General features: G+C 39.9%; 1 protein-coding gene across 3 annotated transcripts in view; it reads left to right on the top strand.

The window, feature by feature from the left end:
- col22a1 (collagen, type XXII, alpha 1) overlaps positions 1 to 16,625 on the top strand; it is a 109,833-nt gene that overhangs the window by 10,894 nt on the left and 82,314 nt on the right. For all 3 annotated transcript variants that reach the window (XM_061882639.1, XM_061882638.1, XM_061882640.1), the window contains exon 4: positions 6,167 to 6,247. In XM_061882639.1, the coding sequence (XP_061738623.1) occupies positions 6,167 to 6,247 (81 nt within the window). The remainder of the gene's footprint in view (positions 1 to 6,166; positions 6,248 to 16,625) is intronic.

Here is a 16,625-nt window from a genome sequence, read left to right as displayed (position 1 = left end):
ATGTTTCACCCATGTCCTAAAAACCTAAACATTTGGAAATTTAGCATCCTCCGTATATCTAATCCAGTGGTTCTTAACCTGGGTCCGATCGAACCCTAGGGGTTCGGTGAGTCGGCATCAGGGGTTCGGCGGAGGTCAAAACACACCCGATTCATCGTGTCAGTAAAAACTTCTACCTATTGGCGTATTACGGATACGGCAACAGCCGAAGTCAAACTGATTTGCAGGTATGTCATTTGTTGTGAGTTTATGCACTGTCGGTTTTGTTCTTTCAACAAGGTGATGTTCATGCACGGTTCGTTTTGTGCACCAGTAAAAATACATGGTAACATTTTAGTATAGGAACATATTCACCATTAATTAGTGGCTTATTAACATGCAAATTAGTAACATATTGCTTCTTAACCAGTCATCATTAGGTACTTATTAACGCCTTATTCGGCAGGGCCTCATTATAATCCTAACCCTCTAACCCTAACCAAATAACTCTAAATTAAGTCTTTATTACATAGAATATGTTCACCTAGTGTCCAAAAACCTCTAAATGAAGTCTGTTACTTAGAATATGTTCTCCATACTAAAGTGTTACCAAAAACATATATTTTTGTCTTGAGTTTAAAAAAAAATCATTTTATTTTTCACTAAGAAGGGTTCGATGAATGCGCATATGGTAAATGGGTTGTACTTGTATCGCGCTTTTTTAACCCTTTTTAAGGGGCTCAAAGCGCTTTGACAGTATTTCCACATTCGCCCATTCACACACACACACACACACACACATTCACACACTGGTGGCGGGAGCTGCCATGCAAGGCGCTCACCAGAACACATCAGGAGCAAGGGTGAAGTGTCTTGCCCAAGGACACAACGGACGTGACTAGGATGGTAGAAGGTGGGGATTGAACCAGTAACCCTCAAATTGCTGGCACAGCCACTCTACCAACTTTGCCATGCCGTCCCGTTTTTCCAGACCACACACCCAGCGACTAGAGGAGACTCTGTTTAAATGAATAGGAGGTACAATGTTTGTTGGTCTGTGCTCTGGATTTTTCGTTAGGTACACCTGTATAATATTATCCGATGTTGTAAAAAAATGCCTTAAAAAGACAATAAACAGCATCAGGTATTTTAATGTCACAATATGTAACTGACCTCAACCAGGTCCATGTCACTTAGCGAGAGCCCAGCTTTTTTGAGAGCTTGAGTGACAGCTGGGACTGGGCCGATTCCCATGATGAAACTAATTGGGTTCGGTACCTCCAACAAGGTTGAGAACCTCTGATCTAATCTGTCTGGGTACATTTTGAAAGCAATCGGATACAATATCTAGGACAAACTGGTTACAGAACACTTGGAAATGGCGGTAATCTGCAGAAAATCATATTTTGGAATTTTTTTTTTAGGTTAAAATTGTACTTAAATGATGCAAACTTGCATGCTAACTGAATTGTGTGACAATTTCTACTATTTCATATTTACACATGGCGGTATGAGGTTAAATTCCTTGCTCGTGGTGCTGTTGCATGGTAAAAATCTCTTTGGACGGCGGCCCATTGGCACAGTTTCACTTTGGCCCATGGAGGCAAAACCTTTGAGCGCCCTGAACCAGACATTATTGCTTATGGAGGAACACATCCAAAGTTATATTCATGACAAAGGACAAACCAGTCCCAAAGAGTTAGGTTAATTACCAGGAATATGACTCCTCAGTTATAGCAAATGTTTTTTAAAGATTGTTGCTGTTTGTTTTATCTGAAAACACAGGAGCATGTTCCTGCTATGCAGCCTATACCCAAGTGATTGTGCCATACTATTTTTTCAAGTTATAAATACTTCATGAGAATGATGGATGTTCTCAACTCCAACACATGAAAATTCCATCCCAAAATATCTTTGAAGACAACAAAATGACCCCCTGCGTTCGTCATGGACAGGAAATCCGTTGCATATTCTATGGAATGGTGTTGCTAACTTATGACATTGGACCTTTGACCTTGCATTACTGACCCCCTGGGTGGTATTGTTCCATAAATGTGTAAACATCCACTGTCTGAGGAGGCTAAATTTCCCCCCAGAGGAAAGTTTTTATTTCAGTAATCTCTTGAAAGACCACAAGTGAGCCAGTGGTCAACTGAGTGAGCAACTCCGGCTATTTTCACCCGGAAAATTACAGCTCTCATGTTTGAGGTGCGTCCAGTTTAGTCGGTCTGATGTCAGCGTTCAATTATCTTCACCTTTTAATCAATACGTGTACAAATAATAAACAACCTTACGTGTAATGCTTTCAATAAAAGGTAGTAGAAGCTGAGAATGTGTCAGTGATCAAATACAACGATGGTAAAACGGATGCAAAATAGTATTTTTGTAAAAATTCTGCTAATATGAATTGAATTATGTTTATAAATATTTTTTTTCCCTACAGACTCAAAGCGCTTCTCACAGTGAAACTCATTATCTACATTTAAGCTACATCTACACAACAGCAGTTGAGTAGATGACGGAAGCTGCAATCGAACCTGGAACCCTCAAGTTGCTGGCACGGTTGCTCTACCGACTCGGCCACGCCACCCCCTAGAAACAAATGTGTGTTAGTTATTCCTTTCCACAGTGCAGCTTTTTTGCGTCAATTCCATTTTAACTCGCAGCCGGATCCCTAAATTATAGACTAGAGGGCCACAAGTGCAGGGAGTAGCTAGGCTACCAGCATGCCGAGTGTCATGGCAGCGCATGCTCTTCCAAAAACATGACGCACAGCCGCTGTAATTTCTCCTGGGGTTGTGGTCTTCAAAGACAAAGACCGTCTCCCATTATCGTTTAGAAAGAAAATACTTCCGGCTAGAATAGACACGGACGTGAGATTTATGCTGATTTATGTGGAATTGGCTGAAAGCAGGGTTTAGCTATTGAACACTTTTTAACAGACACAGCTGCCAACTTAATGATTGTTCAGCTGTTTTGGTGGTATTTTATAATGTTGTTAAAGGTTATTTTCCTGACTAGAACTGACCAAAAAAGTGTCCTGATTGTATATGGATTTCAGATATTGGTCAGATATCACCAGGAAAATAATATCGGATGATATAAACTTGCATGTAAAATGTGATGTTATGGCGCGTTTACTTGTGCAAAGCTGGACAGTCGGTTGACGTCTGAATGTCAACCAAAGTGCACATTATTTATTTTGTTTTGCTAGTCATTTCCAAAAGGTAAACATGCTCGGCCAGTGATTCTCAAACTGTGGTACGGGTGCAACTAGTGGTATGCTGGCTCCATTCAGTTTCTTCATGAATTATTGTAATGACGTGACCCAGGCGGTTATCAAAGGTTTATCAGCTCTCTGTAGGCTGTAGTCAACGCCTTAAGACACAAACAACAGCCAATGTTCTCCGCATTCTCAGCTTATGTGCGCCCTTTCCCTGCCAATCAACACGCAGAACACATGTAATGAAAGACTAACATTGGCAGAGAAAGCTGCACGTAACAATGGTGCATTCAAGGCCATGGGAAGTCACAATATCTGTGAAACTTTGACTAAATTACACATGGACCCAGTCCGTTACAATATTAAAAACTTATTTAAAACAGGAAAAACTGTTCAAAATGATCTCAAAATTTTAAATATATTTTAGAAAAAAATGGTTTGTTTTGAATGAATACTTAGGCCCGCTATGCTAATGTATTTTAATGTTGGTCATTATGGAGGTACTTGGACAGCCAAGTGTTTTCAGAGGTGGTACTTTGTGAAAAGAATATGAGAACCACTGTGCTAGGCTATTGCATATTGTACTCAAAATAACACCTTGTTGTACTTGTGCAATGACAAAGACCCATTCATCGTGGGACGTAGCGTTGGTAACATCCCAGCAATTGGCTACCAGGAGCTAGCAGCTACACAACAGCTAAGGCCACAATAGCACAAAAGCTAGACATACCTACAGTACATTTGGGAAATTATTCCCAGCGCTTAACTTTTTCCACATTTTATTATGTTACAACAAAATGGAATAAATGAATTTTTGTCCTCAGAATGTAAGTCAATGCTCTCAAAATACAAACCCTGTTTCCATATGATTTGGGAATTTGTGTTAGATGTAAATATAAACGGAATACAATGATTTGCAAATCATTTTCAACCCATATTCAGTTGAATGCACTACAAAGACAAGATATTTGATGTTCAAACTCATAAACTTGATTTTTTTTTTTGCAAATAATAATTGACTCAGAATTTCAAAGTGCCAAAGTAGTTGGGAGAGGACATGTTCACCACTGTTACATCACCTTTTCTTTTAACAACACTCAATAAACGTTTGGGAACTGAGGAAACTTATTGTTGAAGCTTTGAAAGTGGAATTTTTTCCCATTCTTATTTTATGTAGAGCTTCAGTCGTTCAACAGTCCGGGGTCTCCGCTGTCGTATTTTACGCTTCATATTGCGCCACACATTTTCCATGAGAGACAGGTCTGGACTGCAGGCAGGCCAGGAAAGTACCTGCACTCTTTACTTACTACGAAGCCACGCTGTTGTAACACGTGGCTTGGCATTGTCTTGCTGAAATAAGCAGGGGCGTCCATGATTACGTTGCTTTCATGACAACAGGTTGCTCCAAAACCTGTATGTACCTTTCAGCATTAATGGTGCCTTCACAGATGTGTAAGTTACCCATGCCTTGGGCACTAATACACCCCCATACCATCACACATGCTGGCTTTTGAACTTTGCGCCTATAACAATCTGGATGGTTATTTTCCTCTTTGTTCCGGAGGACCCCACGTCCACAGTTTCCAAATTAAATTGGAAATGTGGACTCGTCAGACCACAGGACACTCTTCCACTTTGCATCAGTCCGTCTTAGTTGAGCTCAGGCCCAGCGAAGCGGGCGACATTTCTGGGTGCTGTTAATAAATGGGTTTGTCTTTGCATAGTAGAGTTTTAACTTGCACTTACAGATGTAGCGACCAACTGTAGTTACTGACAGTGGTTTTATGAAGTGTTCCTGAGCCCATGTGGTGATATTCCTTACACACGGATGTCTGTTTTTGATGCAGTACGGCCTGAGGGTTCAAAGGTCCGTAATATCATCGCTTACGTGCAGTGATTTCTCCAGATTCTCTGAACCGTTTGATGATTTTACGGACCGTAGATCCCTAAATTCCTTGCAATAGCTTGTTGAGAAATGTTGTTCTAAAACTGTTCGACAATTTGCTTACAAATTGGTGACCCTCGCCCCATCCTTGTTTGTGAATTACTTAGCATTTAATGGAAGCTGTTTTTATAGCCAATCATGGCACCCACCTGTTCCCAATTAGCCTGCACACCTGTGGGATGTTCCAAATAAGTGTTTGAGTTTTCCTCAACTTTATCAGTATTTATTGCCACCTATCCCAACTTCTTTGTCATGTGTTGCTGGCATCAAGTTCTAAAGTTACTTATTATTTGCAACAACAAAAAAAGTTTATCAGTTTTAACATCTAATATGTTGTCTTTGTAGCATATTCAACTGAATATGGGTTGAAAAGGATTTGTAAATCATCGTATTCCGTTTATATTTACATCCCACACCATTTCCTGACTCATATGGAAATGGGGTTTGTACTAGCGAGAAAAAACTGAACATGTGACCATAACAAATTAATTCAATAATTGTGCAGATTTTAATTATTTCTGTATGGTTTAACTAAAACTATGTTCTAATGCTGTATATCACATTTGTTGCATGTAATACATTTGATAAAATACCATAATAGATGTAATTAAATGCCTTGTATAATTAGATATGATCATCTTAAGTATAAAACATTCAATAATTTCTGTCTTGTTTTGTATGCTTCCAAGTCAAAGTGAAGTTGACATCATTTGAAGGGGAACAGAACCAACAGGATGTGTTCTTAGTAACACAAACAGCAAACTTGATGGTGTTGTCTTTCTTTCTGTCACCAACATCTTTGAAATATGTTAGTGTGGAAATATTAGACTGTTTGCATCTCTGCCTGCTGGAAGAGGCCCATCTCACTTTGGACCAGCGACAAGCCACAAGTTGACACACTTCCCCCTGACAACATTTGTTTGTCTTCTTCCTATCCCATTCATGTACAAAACTTTCCACCAGAAAGTCTAATAGTACGCCCAGTCAATGTTTTTTATTTTGCCTTCTTTTTTCCTCAGATGTGCTGTGTCCAAATATGAAGGTGCAACCTGATCGCTTTCAACCAAGCAGTACCAGCTATGGCCTGCAGAAGGTTCCTGGTATGTGCAAACTCTTTTATTTTTTCTTCTCTCAGCACCACACAAAAATAACTGTTTATTAAAGACGTTGACTTTAAAACTTATTTTATATTTATTTTTTGTATTAGCACATGAATTAAGTGTTTTTTATTAGGGTGGACAGCGTGGCGAGGTTGGGAGAGTGGACATGCCTGCAACCTGAGGGTTCCTGGTTCGATCCCCAGCTCCTACCAATCTAGTCCCGTCCGTTGTGTCCTTGAGCAAGACACTTCACCCTTGCTCCTGATGGTTCATGATTAGGGCCTTGCATGGCAGCTCCCACCATCAGTGGGTGAAAGTGGAAATAGTGTCAAAGTGCTTTGAGTACTGTTGCGTTTGAACCAGATGTTCCTCCAAGGGAATTTAAGTAACTGGTCAATCCCAAGTTCTTTTGATGACACATAAACTGAGTTTAAATGATCACCCAGAACAGAATAGGTATTTTGCAATTTATTCCAAAGCTTTGGAGAGACCAACCTAAAAACAACAAGTTCAAATCGCGTCGCAAAGTTAATCTGAAAACATTACGGAAGTTTTGTCTTTTTCAATATGCCAATAGCCCCCACCCTCCAGAACGAATACACATGTCTATTGTTCTACTTTAACTTGAGACAGGATGAGATAAGGAAAATGAGTATCTCTCCTCCTCACATTCCTAAAGCCAAGGTTAACTTGCAGTGTACCATGGACATGAGATTAAGAAAAAATAGAGTACAAATGGAAACCACTAGCTATTTCAAATATGACTATAGAAAGAAATAACTCTTAAATATGGATATATGTAAATATCTATATACGTCGGTACTTTGAAGGTAGAACAGCGCGTTACAAGTTTAACCCATTTACCAATAGTTTTTTTAGATTTGTATTTTTATTTTCATTATTTATTTTTCCAATAATACTATTATGCTTCATTTGGGTGGCAAAGGGACAAATAATTCCTGCAAACTTTCCCCAGGAAGTTTTTTTGGTGAATTTGGGAAACATTACAAATGTTATACTTTGAATTGGAATGAATGATATTTAGTTTTTTACTCTATCAGTCAATTCACTGCTGGCAGGCGTCATTCCAAAAAAGTTGTACAATATAGTAAACGATTTTGTTGGCCTCAGCAAAGATTATTTTTCGTATTGACAGTGATTTTAAATTGGACCGTCAGATTGGTACAGTGGTGAAAGACACCTTTTTTTTATTTACGTCAGATGGTCAAGGTTAAACACCTTCTTTCTAGGCAACAGTTTGAGACAGTAATCCAGGCCTTTATCACTTCTCGGCTGGATTACTGTAACTCTTTGTATTTTGGAATTAGTCAAATCTCTCTCACGTCTGCAGCCGCCCGACTTTTAACTAACATATGAAAAAGAGAGCACGTTACTCTTGTTTTAGCCCCCGCCCCCACTGGCTGCCTGTGTCTTGTAGAGTCAATTTTAAAAGGATCTTACTCCTTTTTAAATCCTTACGTGGTCTTGCCCCCCCCCTTACCTCTCTGAGCTGCTCCACCTCTATGCCCCCACCCGGTCCCTCAGATCAGCTGATCCTGGAGGTCCCCAAATCAAAGCGCAAGCTCAGAGGGGACAGAGCCTTCTCTGTTGCGGGTCCCAAACTCTGGAACCCATCCCTCTCCATGTGAGACAGGCCCCTACTTTGGCTACTTTTAAGACCCTTCTTAAAACCCATTTTTATTCACTGGCTTTTAACCCAGCATGATACTTTAACTTTTTAACTGCGTTTTATCTAACAAATTGTTCTTAGGGTAATTTGTATTTGCTTTTTCAATGTGTATTTTACTTCTGTTTTAAATGTTATTTTTTTAGTCTGTCCTTTGCCTAGATTTATTTGTGGTGTACAGCCCTTTGTTCTTCAACCCTGCTTCTTTTTAAAAGGCTTTATAAATAAAGTTGGTGTCGTATGGTATTTTGAAGTATGTAAGATTATTTAAGATACATATGCGTCTTCTGCCACAAATCAATTTGCAATTTACACAAATCCCTGAGAAATGATTTTGTTAATTACCCCTTTCTGACAGGGAAATGCTGGAATGTTACAACCCTACAGTATAATCTTCTTCACTATTTATTTATAATGTTACCATTTTGGTAACCTTACATAAAAGCACAGTATCTCGCAAATTATATTCATAATGTGAATGCTAATTAGTCATTTTTTATTTTAATTCCCACATTTCCAGGAATTCCACAATTTCCAGGACATTTCTTCCTATCGGAAATTAAAGGCCTACTGAAATGAGATGTTCTTATTTAAACGGGGACAGCAGCTCCATTCTATGTGTCATACTTGATCATTTTGCAATATTGCCATATTTTTACTGAAAGGATTTAGTAGAGAACATCGACGCGATAAAGTTCGCAACTTTTGGTGCTGATAAAAAAGCCTTGCCTGTACCGGAAGTAGCAGACGATGACGTCACAAGTGTGAGGGCTCCTCACATGCTCACATTGTTTTTAACGGGAGCCTCCAGCAGGAAGAGCTATTCGGACAATTTCCCCATTAATTTGAGCGAGGATAAAAGACTTGTGGATGATGATATTGATAGCGAAGGACTAGAAAAAAAAAAAAAAAAATAAAGTTAAAAAAAAAAAAACGTGATTGCATTGGGACGGATTCAAATGTTTTTAGACACATTTACTAGGATAATTCTGGGAAATCCCTTATCTTTCTATTGTGTTGCTAGTGTTTTAGTAAGATTAAATAGTACCTAGTCGACGGCAGGTGCATGGACGGCGCAAGCTCAGCTGATCTCCGGTAAGAGGCGACTTTTTACCACAGTTTTCTCATCGAAACCTGCCGGTTGACAAGTTGTCGGGAACCATGTTCACTTGACCGCTCTGATCCATAGTAAAGCTTCACCTCCGGGAATTTTAAACAAGGAATCACCGTGTGTTTGTGTGGCTAAAGGCTAAAGCTTCCCACCTCCATCTTTCTACTTTGACTTCTCCATTATTAATTGAACAAATTGCAAAAGATTCAGCAACACATGTCCATAATACTGTTTAATTGCGCGATGAAAAGAGACGGCTTTTAGCCGCAAGTGGTGCTGCGCTAATATGTCCTTACAGTCCGTGACATCACGCGCACGCGTCATCATTCCACAATGTTTTCAACAAGAAACTCCCGGGAAATTTAAAATTGCAATTTAGTAAACAAAAGCGGCCGTATTGGCATGTGCTGCAACGTTAATATTTCATCATTGATATATAAACTATCAGACTGCGTGGTCGCTAGTAGTGGCTTTCAGTAGGCCTTAAATGGGCAATTTTTCAAACGTCCCCATTTCTCAACCAATTCAACGCATTTCACTCATATTGAACAAACACTTTTCACAGTTTCATGTATTCCTGCTTTTTAATACCACTGTTCCCACCCTTTTTTCTTTTGACTATTTCTCCCTCTTTTTTCAGAAACATTCTACCTATTGAGAAAACCCAGGTGCATTTTAGTTTGACTTTAGAAATACAACTTCTATATAATAAAAGTAGTCTTCTTCTTCTTGTTTCTTAGTTTATTTCGAACATGAACATACTTACAACATAATACATCAATTTCATATCATTTCACATAATATCATGTCCGAAAAGGAGTAGGAAGGAGCAAAGCTTATTTAATCCTACCCCTTTCCCACGTCAGAGCGTTTACATATATATACATTCATTTACTGACCTTTTTTATAGTCCATCCATCCATCTTCTTCCGCTTATCCGAGGTTGTGTCGCGGGGGCAGCAGCCTAAGCAGGGAAGCCCAGACTTCAATCTCCCCAGCCACTTCGTCTAGCTCTTCCCGGGAGATCCCGAGGCGTTCCCAGGCCAGCCGGGAGACATAGTTTTCCCAACGTGTCCTGGGTCTTCCCCGTGGCCTCCTACCGGTTGGACGTGCTCTAAACACCTCCCTAGGGAGGCGTTCGGGTGGCATCCTGACCACATGCCCGAACCACCTCATCTGGCTCCTCTCCATGTGGAGGAGCAGCGGCTTTACTTTGAGTTCCTCCCGGATGGCAGAGCTTGTCACCCTATCTCTAAGGGAGAGCCCCGCCACACGGCAGAGGAAACTCGTTTCGGCCGCTTGTACCCGTGATCTTATCCTTTCGGTCATAACCCAAAGCTCATGATCATAGGTGAGGATGGGAACGTAGATCGAGCGGTAAATTGAGAGCTTTGCCTTCCGGCTCAGTTCGTTCTTCACCACAAGGGATCGATACAACGTCCGCATTACTGAAGACGCCGCACCGATCCGCCTGTCGATCTCACGATCCAATCTTTCCTCACTCGTGAACAAGACTCATAGGTACTTGAACTCCTCCACTTGGGGCAGGGTCTCCTCCTCCACCCGGAGATGGCATTCCACCCTTTTCCGGGAGAGAACCATGGACTCGGATTTGGAGGTGCTGATTCTCATTCCGGTCGCTTCACACTCGGCTGCGAACCGATCCAGTGAGAGCTGAAGATCCCGGCCAGATGAAGCCATCAGGACCACATCGTCTGCAAAAAGCAGAGACCTAATCCCGCGGCCACCAAACCGGAACCCCTCAATGCCTTGACTGCGCCTAGAAATTCTGTCCATAAAAGTTATGAACAGAATCGGTGACAAAGGGCAGCCTTGGCGGAGTCCAACCCTCACTGGAAACGTGTCCGACTTACTGCCATATTAGAGTAAAATTAAATCCTTGAATGAGTAATACAACAGTTTTGTAATATGTAATCAATCAATTCAGTCATTACCAACATACTGAGATGAAGAATATCTTATTTTCAATAAGGTTGAAAGTGTTTCTCATAATTCTTCTTCTTTGGACTTTGTAAGCACTTAATTTGAACAGCCTCTTAAAGTGGATTATATCAGTACAATGTTTAACTTCTTACTTAATCCATTCCATAATTTAATTCCACATACTGATATGCTAAAGGTTTTAAGTGTTGTACGTGCATACAAATGTTTTAAATTAGATTTTCCCAAATTAGTCAGTGTTCAGCTTGTTGAGAAGTAAATATTCACTCACTATCGAACATGACTTGAGTCTAAAAAGCTGCTGTCTTGTCTCCAGTCAAACATGGTGGCAGCATAGCGTCATGGCTTAGGGCTGCATGAGTGCTAGTGAGCTGTGGTTCTTTGAAGGAAAACATCAATGACATTGTGTAACACGGTAGCAAACCGTTTGAATAGTTTAAAGATTGTACCTTGATTTTCAACGGACAAAGTATTAGAAACAGACCCCAGATTACAACTATAGCAATGAACATATTTCTACTTGGACTAATGCTTCATTAAATTCTGCAGGTGTACCTAGAGTAGAAATATGTTAGAGAGACATCAATCCTCTCATGTGACCACCTCCACAGTAATTAAATGCGCTTTCCAAACAATGTCATTCATAAGCAATTTGGGACTCTAAAGTAGTCTGAGCTTATCCTAAACTATTTTCTTGAACTGGCCCGGTCATTTCCCTTATTCTGTTCACCTTTTCTCAGAAGTCTTGGATAGCGTTTATCCAGACAGTTGGGATGTTGTTACAAGAGTGCCTATCGGGGATCAGAGTTCCTGTCTAGTTCTCCCACCCACACGCATCGCACAGACAGAGAAACCAGATGTTTGTGGACTGTTTGTCCAATCAGAGGCATCAAGGGCTAAAATCTGACTTTTTTTCACCACTTTCAGTGTGCTTCCCTTGAATGGCATGAATTGGGATTGGTCATTTAGACTTCCATCCATCCATCCATTTTCTACCGCTTATTCCCTTTCGGGGTCGCAGGGGGCGCTGGCGCCTATCTCAGCTACAATCGGGCGGAAGGCGGGGTACACTCTGGACAAGTCGCTACCTCATCGCAGGGCCAACACAGATAGACAGACAACATTCACACACTAGGGCCAATTTTAGTGTTGCCAATCAACCTATCCCCAGGTGCATGTCTTTGGAGGTGGGAGGAAGCCGGAGTACCCGGAGGGAACCCACGCATTCACGGGGAGAACATGCAAACTCCACACAGAAAGATCCTCAGCCTGGATTTGAACCCAGGACTGTAGGACCTTCGTATTGTGAGGCAGACGCACTAACCCCTCTTCCACCGTGAAGCCCTGGTTTAGACCCTGGTTTAGACTTGTCATTGGCAAACAGGACTCCTCCACTGAGACACTGACTGTGTTTATAGAAACCAACAAGGTTCATTTACTCCACTGGAACACAACCTGATCAGAACCCTCAGTACAGAGGTATCCTAAGTGTGGCCTGGGAGCTATTTCTGGCACACCGCTTGAGTTTGTTTGGCATATTGTTGAAATAACATTAAACAGAACAAATTAAAAAAGAGCAAAAAGACTCAGTTAGAAAAAGCTTAATTGTTGGTACTTATACCGTATTTTTCCGACTATAAGTCGCAGGTTTTTTCATAGTTTGGCCGGGGGTGCGACTTATACTCAGGAGCGATTTATATGTGAAATTATTAACACATTACCGTAAAATATCAAATATTATTTATCTCATTGACGTAAGAGACTAGACGTATAAGATTTCATGGGATTTATGGATTAGGAGTGAGAGATAGTTTGGTAAAGGTATAGCATGTTCTATATGTTCTAGTTATTTGAATGACTCTTACCATAATATGTTAGGTTAACATAGCAGTTGCTTATTTATGCCTCATATAACCTACACTTATTCAGCCTGTTGTTCACTATTCTTTATTTATTTTAAATTGCCTTTCAAATTTCTATTCTTGCTGTTGGCTTTTATCAAATGCGACGTATACTCCAGTGCGACATATATATGTTTTTTCCCTTCTTTATTATGCATTTCCGGTAGGTGCGATTTATACTCCGGAGCGACTTATACTCCGAAAAATACGGTAACTCCAGGTGTTTCCATGTGATATTGATATTGGATATTGATCCAATTAAAGCCAAAATATCATGTATCGTATTATCGCAAGATAGACATGCATACTTAGTGTACTTAATTGACAACAGCAAAGCACACAAGCTTGACATACAGTGCATCTGGAGGAAAGTAGTCACAGCGCTTCACATTTTTTATGTTACAGCCTTATTCCAAAATACAATACATTCATTTTGTCCTCAAAATTCTACACACAATACCCCACTATGGGGTATTGTGTGTAGAATTGGGACGGCGTGGCGAAGTTGGTAGAGTGGCTGTGCCAGCAATTGGAGGGTTACTGGTTCAATCCCCACCTTCTACCATCCTAGTCACGTCCGTTGTGTCCTTGGGAAAGACACTTCACCCTTGCTCCTGATGGGTCCTGGTGAGCGCCTTGCATGGCAGCTCCCGCCATCAATGGGTGAATGTGGAAATACTGTCAAAGCACTTTGGGCTCCTTAAAAAGGGGTAGAAAAGCGCTATACAAGTACAACCCATTTACTTAATGACAATGTGGAAATACTTTTTTATTTTTTTGTTTTTGTTTTGCAAATGTATTAAAAATAATAAACTAAAAAAAACCACATGCATGTAAATATTCACAGCATTTGCTCAACACTTTGTTGATGCAGCTTTGGCAAAAATTACAGCCTCAAGTCTTTTTGAATGCAATTCCTCTGTCTTGGTGTCCACATCACTCCACTTACTATGTTATGAGCCTTATTGTGACCACTAGGTGTCACCAAAACACTATATCCACTCCACTTCAACTTAAAGACAGTATAAGTCCATTCCAGACGGTTAATGACAAATATGTGAGTGTTTTTCATACCAATCCTTGTTCCCTGTTTGACTAATTTCACTCGATCAAACCTTTTCGAACATTCCACACTACAAAATAACACAAGTACCGTATTTTTCGGATTATAAATCGCTCTGGAGTATACGTCGCACCGGCCGAAAATGCATAATAAAGAAGGAAAAAACATATATACGTCGCACTGGAGTATAAGTCGCATTTTGGGGAGAAATTTATTTGATAAAAGCCAACACCAAGAATAGACATTTGAAAGGCAATTTAAAATAAAGAATAGTGAACAACAGGCTGAATAAGTGTAGGTTATTTGAGGCATAAATAAGCAACTGCTATGTTAACCTAACATATTATGATAAGAGTCATTCAAATAACTATAACATATAGAACATGCTATACCTTTACCAAACTATCTCTCACTCCAAATCCATAAATCCCATGAAATTTTCTTCCTCGATGTCGCTTCTAAACAACTCTGCCAACTCCAAAGGTTTGCGCCGCTTCCTCTTGTCCTTTTCTGCTGCATATTTCACTACGTCCAGATTGTAATCTGCAGTACATGATTTCCTATTGGGTGCCATTTTTGTTCAGCCCTTCTCAGTTTTTCTAAGTTACCGCCAACGATGAAATTATCCATTTTAATAGCTACAGCAGTAGCATATAGCAGTTAGCATCCCATGACCCACAAGGCACTTCTGCCATGACCCTCCCCCGCCAAATTCCTATTGGTTGACGTGTGTGTGACGATTGCTGACATTTTCTTCGTCTCTTCCGCGAATGAAATAAATAATATTTGATATTTTACGGTAATGTGTTAATAATTTCACACAAGTCGCTCCGGAGTATAAGTCGCACCCCCGGCCAAACTATGAAAAAAACTGTGACTTGTAGTCCGAAAAATACGGTATGTATGATTCCTATAATACAAAGCTGACGCTAATCTCTGTATTTAAATTTAATTTCTGTTTTTGTCATTTATCACTGAATAAAAACATTGAAATGGCCCTGCTTGCTCTGGCTTATCAGTATGCGGCTCTTGGTAGAAAAGGTTTGGACACCCTTGCTCTAGTTAAAAAATGAACATCAGGACGTGACCGCCGAGACAACTGGGCTTTGTTTCACGGTAGCAGCCGGTCTAGTCCTCTAAATCCAAATCTGCTGCCATCAAAGGAGCCTTGTCGTGGTCGCCATCTCCCACAGTGCTTGAACTCATCTGATGTTTCACCCTCCCCTACTCCTCCACAGCATTTTTTTGGAGCGCTCAAAAATAACTTTTGATTATACGCCGCGCATCGCCAGTCTAAATTACAACTCTGGCGCAAAGATGGCCTCCAAACAACCGCATGGTGCACAACACAAGCTGGCGGACCGCGGTGGGGAGTCAGCAGAGCTCAGCGCACCAGTGCTATGTCTAAACAAATAGGAATGAGGTCAAATTGAAGCGCTCAAGACCTTTTATTGCATGTGTATTGTTCCAAATAAGGTTGTATTTGCAAGTACAAATCCATGTTTTTCAAGAAGACAGTTTAGTTTTTTGTGCACAGAACACCAGTCACAGCGGGGTCATGTTAAAATATTGTAACGTCTATTCAACTACATTTCCTTCTCTCTTCACTCATTCTCTTTTGTACATGTCAAAGAATTTGCTGCTTTTAAGGACCTACTGCAAAAAAAGCTAGTCAAAAATCATCTTTATGAGAGCGCTTGAGTGTTTATAGGAATCTGCTGCAAAAATGTTCGTCTTTTCCAAGTTTTTTTAAAACTGAATCTGCAAAAGTTAAGCAAGTTGTGGCGAAGCAACGGTGGGCACGCCAAGCAGCTATGGTTACCACCACGTCTTGTTTTACATTTGCAAATATATTCTGTTGTGCCGTTTTCGAGTTACAAAACTATTCATGAACAAGTCCGTCTATTATGTGTATTATGCAACATATTTGGAGGCTCGTCCGGGGACACGCAGCCAGCCAGGAGTGGATGCTTTAATCACGCATCTCTTCCTGGTGTACATGGGTTCTCTTTTTTCGTAGTTTTAAAACATAACGGTACAAGTAACAGTTGTGTTAAATACCTTTTAAGAAGGTAATGTTGTGGTACCTCATTTGTCTTCATTGTTTCTTACCAAGTCTGCCAAGATTAAAACACACAAGCGTTTGTTTCTGGAACTAGAACACATTTGTTGCTGGAAGTCAGACATGTTGCTATGGAAACGGAAGTCACTGCGCAGAACAAGTTAAAGTGATCAAAATACGCGAATTATTGTACATATTATTTACATTGTTATGAAGGTGTCTGTTTCTACTTTATATATATATATATATATATATATATATATATATATATATATATATATATATACTTGCAGTGTGTATATTGTACATAATTACATATTGTTATGAAGGTGTCTGTTAATACTTTATATATATATATACTTGCAGTGTGTATATTGTACATAATTACATATTGTTATGAAGGTGTCTGTTACTACATTTTATATATATATATATATATATATATATATATATATATATATATATATATATATATATATATATGGGGCAAATCTTCCAAACCCTACATTAACGTTTAATATACGCACTGCAAGTCTATATATAATGTGGTAACAGACACCTTCATGATATGTAATATGTACAATACACACAC

The sequence above is a fragment of the Nerophis ophidion genome, linkage group LG21, assembly GCF_033978795.1.
Source record: "Nerophis ophidion isolate RoL-2023_Sa linkage group LG21, RoL_Noph_v1.0, whole genome shotgun sequence".
Taxonomy (NCBI): Eukaryota; Metazoa; Chordata; class Actinopteri; order Syngnathiformes; family Syngnathidae; genus Nerophis; species Nerophis ophidion.
This window is presented reverse-complemented; position numbering and strand designations above follow the sequence as displayed.